Source organism: Manis pentadactyla, chromosome 1 (genome assembly GCF_030020395.1).
Source record: "Manis pentadactyla isolate mManPen7 chromosome 1, mManPen7.hap1, whole genome shotgun sequence".
Classification (NCBI taxonomy): domain Eukaryota; kingdom Metazoa; phylum Chordata; class Mammalia; order Pholidota; family Manidae; genus Manis; species Manis pentadactyla.
Window position 1 is genome coordinate 25,217,354 of NC_080019.1, and position 11,286 is coordinate 25,228,639.

General features: G+C 37.4%; 1 protein-coding gene across 1 annotated transcript; it reads left to right on the plus strand.

Moving 5' to 3' along the window:
- The first annotated feature begins 10,716 nt into the window (after positions 1-10,716).
- Positions 10,717-11,286, plus strand: LOC130682527 (60S ribosomal protein L39). Its single transcript, XM_057496851.1, has one exon. The coding sequence runs from the start codon at positions 10,933-10,935 to the stop codon at positions 11,086-11,088; it is 156 nt and encodes a 51-aa protein (XP_057352834.1). The 5' UTR covers positions 10,717-10,932; the 3' UTR covers positions 11,089-11,286.

Consider the following 11,286-nt stretch of genomic DNA (forward strand, 5'->3'; position numbering starts at 1 on the left):
CAGCTGGTGGGGCCTCTGTGCAAAAGGAATGGCAATCGTAGCTTCAGTCCAAATGAGCTGGGATTGTCAAATTCAAACCACCCAGGCAATGTGAGTGTCCAAGGGCTTGTCTGATCTCAGACATCAGTATGAAAGATGCACCAAAGTTCTACACTTCAGTAGCTCTGGGAATTAGGGGCAGACTGGAGCATTAGTAGGGGTAAATCATTTCTAAAAGGAGAGAGACACTGAAGCCACGTCCTACTGTGGCTGCTGAGATGGCTGCATAGGGCTAGTTCGGCTAACTCCCTTTCAGTCTAACCCCTCTGGGGTCTAGGTTGGCCTTCAGGTGCAGACACCAGCCTTTCAGAAACAGCAGGGCCCATGCGAGCTGGTGTGATTCCCAGTCTCAGTTTTTTCTGGCCTCTCAGCCTCCCTGAATAGATCTTTCCATCCTCTTTTAATGAAACCTGCCTTTGCTTAAAACCTAGTACTGAAGACAAATGAAAGATACTCAACTTTATTGTTTATCTCATTCTTTAATGATTAGTGTTGTCCTATTATTGACTTTTACTTTTTTTGGCTATAATGTACAGAAATTAGCGATATTATGGTTACATGGAATTTTGTGAGCTGGCGTGGCCCTAATCACCATTTATGACATCACTCCTTTGGGACAGTGCATTCTGCCTTTTAGACCACAGCCTTCCAATGTACATTTGGAACACAATCCATTTGTAAGCTGGGATCCCCCTGTGTTAATGTCTCTTGGCCCAGGGCAGCACCACAGCCAAATCACATGTGGTTTAAGGTTTATGCAACAGCCGGTTCACTTAAACATTGTTAGCTGGAGCTCAGCTTTCAAGTTCTCGGGTTTCTGGTTAGTTTGGAATAGAGGCAGTGGAATCACAGCGACCAGACAGCGGTATGTATGGGACTTCCCGCTCCCTAGAGGGAGACGGCACATTCCCGCTTTTCATGGTTTACCCTGAAGATTTTAGGGCTGAGCCTCTTTCCTGGGCAAGCTTTTTAGTCCTGTTGAACAATTGATCTTGAAAAAGAAGAGGGCCTTTTCAAAACCAACTATACGTTCAAGCCTGGAAGTTCAGCTAGGGTCATTCCAGTTTATTGAATGCAGGGGCCCTCTCAGCAGGAGGGAAAACCACATTTAAATCTTTGATGGGCTCCTTCCCCTCCCCTCTCCTTGTTTTCCTTTCCTGGTGCCTCCTCTAAGTCTCATTTTTTACCAAGAAACCAGATTATCTGTCCCAGGCAAGTCAGTCTCCACTGTCCTAACTATAAAAGAGTTAATATTTATCAAACACCTACAGTGTGCCAGATGCTGGGCCTGGGACATTGTATGTCTAATAGAATTTAATCCTCAAAATGACCCCCAGTAACAGGCATCATCATCAACATCTTATAGACAAAGGCATTTAGGTTAGAAGAAGTTAATTGCTTTATCTATCAGCAATCACTGCTCTGCCTGCTCCCTAATCCCTGTATTGTGTGGGAAGCCTAGTTTCACTGGGGGTGTCTGTGCTGGTGTGGAAGTTGTATTTATCATTTCTGGTTAAGACCAAGGACTTGCCGTCATAATTCTGTCACCGCTGTCTAATTCCAGAACATTTTCATCACTCCAAAAGGACCCCATATTCATTAGTAATCACTCCCATTCCCCCTTTCCTTTATCCTTTTGCAACCACTAATCTACTTTGTGTTTATACAGATTTGCTTGTTCTGGATATTTCATGTAAATGTAATCATACAAAATGTGGCCTCTGTCTGCCTTTTTACACTTAGCATAATGTTTTCAAGGTTTACCCATGTTGCTGTATGTATGAATACTCCATTCCTTTTTATGGCTAAATAATATTCCATCATATGGTTATGCTACATTTTGTCTTTTCATTCATCAGTTGGGGGACTTTTGTTTTTTCCCACTTTTTGGCTATTATGAATAATGCTGCTATGAAAATTCATATACAGGTGTTTTTGGGCATCTGTTCTCAATTTTCTTGAGTATATATCTAGGATTACAATTCCTCGGTCTTACGGTAACCCAATGTTGAAGATTTTGAAGAACAGCCAAACTGTTTTCCAAATTAGCTTTTGAAATGGTATACCATTTCAATCCCACAGGCAATGTGCGAGGGTTCCTATTATTCCACATCCTCACCAACAGTTGTTATTAGCTGACTAAATTCATTCTAGTGGCATGTAGTAGTATCTCATTGTGATTTTGATTTGTATTTCCCTAATGACGAGTAATGTCAAACATATTTTCATGTGATTATTGGTCATTTATATATGTACATTGGAAACATGCCTAGATCCTTTACCTGTTTTAAAATTGGGTCATTTAGACTATTTACTGTTGGGTTTTAAAAGTCCTTTATATATTCTGTATGCCAGTCCTTTATCAGAAATTGATTTGCAAATATTTCTCCCATCCCAAAGAAGTGGGAAGTTGTTTTTCTTTGAGGTTTGAAGCATAAAGATTCTAAGTTCATCTATTTTTTTTCTTTTGCATGTGTGCTTTTGGTATCATATCTAAGAAATCATTACCTAGTCTTAGTGAAGATTTATTCCTGTGTTTTCAGCTAAGAGTTCTATAGTTTTGATTCCTACATTTAGGTCTTTGATCTATTTTTGGATTATTTTTTGTATGTGGTATGAAGTAGAGGTTCAGCTTCATTCTTTTGTGTGCAGTTGTCTAGTAGTCCTGGTACCATTTGTTGAAAAGACTTTTTTTTCTCCACTGAATTATTGTGTTGGCACCCTTGTCAAAAATCAATTATATAAACAAAATAATTTATTTCTGGACTCTCAGGTCTATTTTTTTGATCTATGTGTCTAGCCTTATGCTGGTGCCATATTGTCTTGATTAGTGTAGTTTTGTTTTATGTTTTGAAATTGGAAAGTGAGAGGCCTCCAACTTTGTTTTTTTCCAAGATTATCTTAGCTATTCCTGGTGTCTTGCACTTTCATAAGGATTTTAGAACGAACTTGTCAATTTCTGCAAAAAAGGCAGCTGGAATATTTAAAGGGATTGTATTGAATCTGTAAACCAGTCTGGGAGAGCATCTCCATATTAGCAATATTAAATCTTGCAATTGACGAACATAGGATATTTTCATTTATTTTGTTTTTTAATTTCCCTCAATGATGACATTGAGGGAAATTCTAAGTTCAAAAAAATCTTGACAAATTTTTGTAATTTTCAGTGTAGAAATCTTGCACTTCACTTGTTAAACTTATTCCTAAGTATTTTATTCTTTTTAATTCTATGGTAAATGGAATTTTCTCAATTTCATTTTTGGATTATTCAATGTGAGAGTATAAAAATAGAACTGATTTTTGTCTGTTGATCTTATATCCTCTAGCTTTGTTGAACCAGTTTATTAGTTCTACTAGTGTTTTAGTGGATTTCTTAGGATTTTCTTTATACAAGGTCATGTCATCTGCAAATAGAGGCATTTACTTTTTCCTTTCCAACCTGGATTCTTGTGCTCTCTTCCTTTTTCTACTTTCCTCTCCTTTCTTCTCCTTTTCCCTTCCTTCCTCTTGTTACCAGACACTGTTTTCTCCCCAGGATCGTGTCTCAGAGGTGATGAAGAAGGAAGCCAGCAGACGAGAGTACAGAGCAACCAGCAAACTCTTTTAATGAGTGAAAAGAGAAAGATCCTGCTCATCAGGTGGGGCTCCAAGAGAGCTCGCAGTCAGGGCTGCAGTGCCTGGAGTTTATGCTGCCTCCTGAGACGACGAAGTCCCACCTGCCCCAGACCTAATAGAGAACTGAACTAATGACATCACCAATTACTCCTGATTGGCTGAATGTACAATGTTTCATTTGCATAAGGCACAAGTCAGGGCACCTGAGGTCTGTCTAACTAAGTGAACTTTTGAATGGCTGAGTTTTACCTGTTTGAAACTTACAAAGGTCCTGAACTTTATCTGCCTGTGTTGCACTATCACTTGCCTCACTCTCTTCTCTCTTCTCTCTCCCCTTTGAGTTTGTCAAGTGCTTGTCTGTATCTGTTGATATGATCATGTGGTTTTTGTCTTTTATTCTATTAATATAGTGTATTATATTGATTGATTTTTGTGTGTTAAACCCAGTTAGCATTCCTGAGACAAGTCCCACTTGGTCATGGTGTATAATCCTTTTACTATGCTGCTGGATTGTTGAAGGTTTTTGCATATATATTCCTAAGGAATATTGACCTGTAGTTTTGTGATATCTTTGTCTGATTGTAGTCTGAGGGTAATACTATCCTCTTAGAATGGGCTGAGAAATGTTCCCTCCTCTTCTAGTTTTTGGATGAGTTTGTGAATGACTGAAATTAATTTCTCTTTAAATGTTTGTTAGAATTCACCAGTGAAGCTCTCTGGTGTGGAGCCTTTCTTTGTGGGATATTTATTTATATATATTTTATTAATAATTCAGTCTCTTTACTTGTTATAGGTCTGTTTATGTTTTCTGTTTGCTCTTCAGTCAGCCTTGGTATTTTGTGTCTTTCTAAGAATTTCTAATGTTGTCTAAGTTATCTAATATGTTGGCATAAAAATGTTCATTGTATTCCTGCAATATAATGACTTATAATAAATACATATTTGATCATTCAGATGACCAAATATCTATTTCCCAGGTATATTTGGTCTTCATCCACAGTTTCTGAAAACACTTAGGAGCCTTAAAGGTGAAATGGCATCTTGTTATGTTAATGAGAGACTTTTGGACCCCATCCAAGGGTGGGGGCTGGAGGTTGAATCAGCCAATGGCCAATGATTTAGTCAATCCTGACTACCAATGAAGCCCTCACAGAAAACCATTAAGAAAGCATATCCCTCTTTTGCATCCTGCTTCTCTGTTGGAGAAAAGCTTCCATGCTTGAGGAACCAGAATGCATCCACCAGCCACTGAGCCAGGCCCCAAGCTCCATGAGGATAGAAGCTCTTTTATTTGGTAACTTGCCCTTTGTATCTCTTCATCTGGCTTTTAACTTGTATTCTTTGTGGTATCCTTTATTAAACTGGTAAATGGCAAGTGTTTTCCTGAGTTCTGTGAGCTGCTCTAGCAAATTAATTGAACCTAGGGGCTAGTTATTGGAACTTCTTATCTGTAACCAGTTGGTCTGAAGTACAGGTAAAAGCCTGGGGCTTGCAACTAGTGTTTGGAGTTAGGGGTGGTGGGCAGCCTTGTAGGATGGAGCCCTAAACCTAGGAAATCTACTGCTGTCTCTGGGCAGATAGTGTCAGAATTGAGTTAAGTGATCTCAGACCTGCTGGTGTTCAAGAATTGCTTGGTGTGGTGTGTGGGAAGAACCCCCCCAATCCCACTGACCCACACATGCATTGGAATCAGGTCTGAGAACCTGAAAGGAGGTATAATACTGCACTGTGAAAAAAACACAATTCTCTATCATCTTTTTTACTTATGTAAGGTTGCCCCTCTTTCATTCCCGATTTTAGTAATTTGGGTCTTCTCTCTATTTTGGTCGGTGTAGCTAAAGTTTTGTCAATCTTGTTGATGTTTTAAACAGCCAACTTTTACTTTCTCTGATATTTTTCTATTCCCATTTTTATCTATTTCTTCTCTAATCCATGTAATTTCCTTTCTTCTGCTTGTTTTGGGCTTAGTTTGCTCTTCTTGTTTTTTAAGATGGGAGGTTAACTTACTGATTTGAAATCTTTCTCCTTTTTTAATGTAAGCATTTACAGTTATTTCTCTTGAGCACTGCTTTAGCTGCAACCATATGTTTCTGGGATGTTGAGTTTTTATTTTCATTCACCTAAATTTCAAATACATTTAGGAATGTGTTGTTTAATTGTCACATATTTGTGTACTTCCTATATTTCCTTCTGTTATTTATTTCTAGTTTCATTCCATTGTGGTTGGAGAACATAGTTTGCATGATTTTGGTCCTTTTAAATGTATTGAGGCTTTTTGTATGGCTGAACATATGGTCTGTCTTGGAGAATGTTCCATGTACACTCATGTGGTGAATTCAAGGATTTTGGGGTTGATCAAGGTAAGATGGAAACATGAGATGTCAATATTGTACAACAAGCTTACTGGTTGATTTTGGGATGAGATTGCTTGAGAGGGGAAGTCCTACACAGCAGGAGGCCTTCCAGAGACTGAGGCCACCATCCAAAAGGTAAGGGGACTTCCAGGGAAGAGGAAACAGAGAGGGGGCTTATGTGTCTAGCTGTCATTCAGCAGCAAGGTGGGGAGTCTGAGAGCTCCAAAGGGCAGCAGAGGTTTGGGGTCTTTCATGGCCACAGGCTTCTTCTCAACTGTGGTTAGCAGGTATTGGGGGCAGTTTTACAAGGTATGCAAAGCAGGCAGGCTCTAAACAGCTAAAAATATGCTTATGTTGGATATCTTGAAAGCAGTTGGATGTGTTCTTACATGTGTGAGTTTTGCTATGAGCTAGTGGTGCCAACTTGTGAGAAAGTAAACAACATAAGGGCCAATATACAGTATAAAGTGCCATCTTGGGCCCATTTATATAACAATTTGAGAAAAAATGTGTTTTTCTGCTGTTTGGTGGAATGTGCTATAGGTGCTCTGGCTATAGGTCTAGTTGGCTTATAGTATTGTTCAAATATTCTATTTCTGTGTAGATCTTCTGCCTGTTTGTTCAATCCATTATTGAAAGTGGGGTATTGAAGTCTCTAATTATTATTGTTCATATATCTATTTCTCCACTTTGTCCCCTCTCTACACATCCCACCAACTTTTTCCTTTGCCTAGATGATTCTTTATTATTTGATTATTTCTTCATTATACTGCAATAAGTAGCTCAAGATTCCTGTTGGTTTTCTGGCTCTACTGGGAAGGGGATAACTTGACTTGTTTGGGTGTGGTTTTTAGTTTAAGTTTTCTTTTCTAGCCTTGCATTGCAGGGCAGTGCACATGTTCCGATCCCCATAGGACAAGAATTTGATGGAGGTAGGCAAGGAAAGGTGAGGGACACCAAGCTACACTCAGGGCTTCCCCTTGTAACTTCAGCACCATGTGAGGGTTAATTAAGATCATTAGAAGTCCGAAACATGAAAAAGATTATTATGGCCTCCTCACACCAGCCCCTTATTTTTCTTCTGAAAACCAATAAAGCATTAATTTATTTTTAAAGGTAGAAAAGTAAGTTTACAATAAGCTGGTTTTCCCCTATGTTGACTATTTTGATGCTTATTTAAAAAATCAAAAATCAAACTCTCTTCCTCTTTTCTCCTGTTTTTGGAACCCCTGCTTTATTGGCACCCTAAACAGTGTTTTGTCCATTACAGAATTAAGAAAGTCTCTTTGTCACAAAAGACTTCTTGGACATGGAACCACTCCCTCCTTGCATGCTCATGCACACATTCAAGGCCATATATACATCCTCTTTCACCAATGTCAGTTCATGTCTTTTACCTATTACCTAAGTGCATTGTTTGATATTTTATTGTTGAGTTTTGAGAGTTCTTATATATTCCAAATACAAGTACTTTGTCAATTATGTGATTTGCAAGTATGTTCTCTAATCTGTAATTATCCTTTCATTCTCTTACCAGGGGCTTCCCACCTCTTCCCTCATTCCAGCTTTATTGAGGTATAATTGACAAATAAAATTCTAAGATATTTAAAGTGTACAATATCATGATTCAGTAAATGTTTAACAGGGTCTTTTGGACAGCAAAGGTTTTAAATTTTGAAGAGGTTTAATTTGTCAAATTTTCCTTTTATGGTTTGTGCTTTTGGTATCAAACCTCAGCACTCTTTGCCAAGTCCTAGATCTTGAAAAACTATATTTATCTTCTGTTTTTTTTTTTGAAGCTTTTATAGTCTTATGCTTTACATTTAAGTTCATGACCCATCTTGAGTTAATTTTGTATATAGTGTGAGGTTTAGTGTTTTTTGCCTATGGAATATCCAGTTACTCCAGCATCATTTGTTGAAAAGGCTATCCTTGCTCCACTGAATTGTTTTTACATCTTGTCCCACATTAACTGTGCATGGGTTCATTTCTGGGTTCTTGATTCTTTTCCATTAATCTGTATATAGTCTATTCCTCCAGTAGTACCAAACTGTCTTGATTACTGTAGCTTTATAGTAAGCCTTGACATTTGGAGGAATGATTTCTTCCACACTGTTCTTTTTTAAAGTTATTATGGCTGTTCTAGAGCCTGTCCCTATCAATATAAATATTAGAATAAGGTTGTCAGTATTTACAAAAAAGTTTGCTGAGATTTTGACAGGAATTGCATTAAACCTATAGATCAGTTTGAGGACCATTTACATCTTCACCATGTTGAGTCTTTCAATTTATGAACATGGTATGTCTCTCTAGTTATTTAGGTCTTCCTTGGTGTCTTTCATCTGCATTTTATAATTTTTAGCATACAGAACCTATTCATACTGTATTAGATTTATACCTAAGTATTTTATATTCCTTGGAGCAATTGTAATTTGTATTATCTTTTTTATTTCAATTTGTACTGGTTTGTTCTTAGTATATATATGTATGATCAATTCTGTGTGTCAATATCATATCCAGTGACCTTGGTGAATTCACTCAATAGTTTTTGAAGTGTTTTTTGGTACCTTTCTTGGAATTTTCTAAGTAGACAATTATGTTGTCTGTAAATAGTGTTTTATTTTTTCCCATCCAATATGTGTGCCTTTTATTTCTTTTTCTTTTTACCTTATTGCATTATCTAGAACTTCTAACATGATATGAATAAGAGTGTGAGCATGGCATCATTGCCTTGTTCTTAAAGCACTCAGTCATTTACTATTAAGTATGATGTTAGCTGTAAGTTTTTGGTGTATACTTTTTGAGTTTGGTTTTCATCCTTTCATGGTTTGTTAAGAGATTTTATTATGGGTATTAATAAATATCCATAATAAATACATAAAAGAAATAATAAAAATAAATGGGTATTAAAGTTTTTCCCCATCAATTGACATGATCGTAGGATTTTTCTTCTTTAACCTGATACAGTAGATTACATTGATTAATTTATGAATATTGAACCAGCCTTGCATACCTTGAATAAATCCAGTGTGGTTGTAGTATATTATTCTTTTTATACATTGTTGGATGTATGAATACAAGATATTCATTTGATTTGCTTATATTTTGTTGAGGATTTTTGTTTCTAATAAATAGGGCAATACTAACATCACAAAATGAATTGGGGAGAGACTGTATAGAACTTATATTAATTCTTCCTGAAATGTTTTGTAAAATTCTCCAGTGAAACTCTCTGGACCTGGAGATTTTGATTTTAGTATTATTTTTATGTGAACTTATTTGTTCCTATAAGAACAAATGAGGTCCAGGAACACTGTTCAAGAAGGTTTGGAGAAATTTGGATCTCAGTTACTAGTAACTATCACATGTGTATATGTCGCATTAGACTGTGAACTTTTTCAGAGTAGCTATTGTGGGTTGGTCATCATTGAAAACTTTAGCGCCTAACACAACACCTGGCCAGTAGAAAGTTCTCAGCATAAGATTGTGCAATAATTGAATTTATTTTTAACACACTGCTGCAGACTGGAAGCCTGATGCTATTAGGGAAACCTGGTGAGGAGAGGCTAGCATGGAGGTGCTTGTGTTCTCTTTCAGAGGTGGAAAAATCTCTTTGTACTAAGGAAGTAGGTAATATTTATGGCTACATTTCTTTCTCCTGTTTGCCTAAGCTGCTGTCAGTCTGACCCTGATCAGCCATACCACTTAGAGCAACCCAGTGTGCTCAGAACCTGAAGAACAGGGGGAGCTGGGGGGGCGTGGAGGAGTATGTGGGAAGTAGAACTAGGGCTGGCTGCAGACTGGTGTTACTTCCTGCTGTGGGTGTTTCCTTACACAGAAACAAGCTCTAAGAATTGTATCTCAGAATGAAGGATGGATGGAGATGAGAATGTATTGAGCTTAAGCATAATTTACAGAGTAATAATTCTTATGTATAGATGAATAGTCTCAGACCTACAGAAACTATTGACTTACCTAGGTCACTCTGAATTTCAAGGACTACACCAAGGTGCTTGTCACATGTACTGCAGTTGCTAGTCTGGGAAGTGGTTTGTTTTGAAATTCCTTAAATTATGTAGTTTTAGAAGATTTTCTGCCAGAGATACATTTGTGTGAGTACACATGAGAGGACATGCATGCAGGAGTAAATGCAAAGGTTTTCAGGTGTAGTTCCACTGAGGACCCAGTTACTGATATTAAGTTCTAGTGCTTTGCTCATTTTGTAGCACAGCAGAATGTCTGGATTGTTAAATTAGTGATTATCATTACTCTGTACTGGGACAACTTGTGGCAGTTAAATTCTTTGGTTCTTCTAATTCTATTTATATTAAGTGCTATCTTTATTAACTGAGCTTTTTTTTTTTTAGCATCTATCTGCATCACTTTCTAGACAATCATGACTGCTTTAAAAATTTTTGTTTTATTATGTTGGATTTCTATTTGTTTCTGAGCTAAATGTTAATTCATTGTTTTATAATTTGAGAATCTTGGAATTTTATGGATTATAAAAGCAAGGGGCCTTATGCTAGATTTACTTGTAGAATCTAGAACAATACCTTCAGAGCATGATGATTACATAATACCACTGTTGATTGGTTGGTATGCAAAACTGATTATAAATACTGAATTTCTAAGGCTCTGTTTTGATGGAAGTTATTCTGGTACAAATCATAGAAAGTTCTCTCCTTGAAAGTACCTTTACCCATTTCTTCCTGCTGGGTAACGAGACCCACGCCCAGCTGTCCACCCGTCGTGGGCTCTGGAGAGAAGCAACTGCAGACGAATCTTTACAAGAAGAATATTTTATTAGTGGCAAAAGACCATTTCGAAGTGAACTTGTCTGTCCTCCAGACATACAACAGTGAAATTCCTGTTTCAGCAAATACAGCCATTGTGGTGTCTGCTGTTGACTCTCTTCCTCGCCATGTCTTCTCACAAGACTTTCAGGATCAAGCGATTCCTGGCCAAGAAACAAAAGCAGAATCGTCCCATTCCCCAGTGGATTCGGATGAAAACTGGTAATAAAATCCGGTACAACTCTAAGAGGAGACACTGGAGAAGAACTAAGCTGGGTCTTTAAGGAGTCACACATAAGATGGCACACTTATTTATGCTGTATCAAAGTCACATGCTCTTACCATCTCACTCTGTAAACACTGTTAGTATCTGGGAAATTGGGTGTGTTTTATTGGGGAAATTATTTTTTTTGTTTCTATGCTTCTTCACTATTCTGTTTATTCAATAATAAATACGTGAAACCTTTTGCATGAAAAAAAAA

Bases quoted from the DNA above. Each gene is read 5' to 3' on its own strand.
- LOC130682527 (XM_057496851.1), top strand. From the start codon at position 10,933: ATGTCTTCTCACAAGACTTTCAGGATCAAGCGATTCCTGGCCAAGAAA.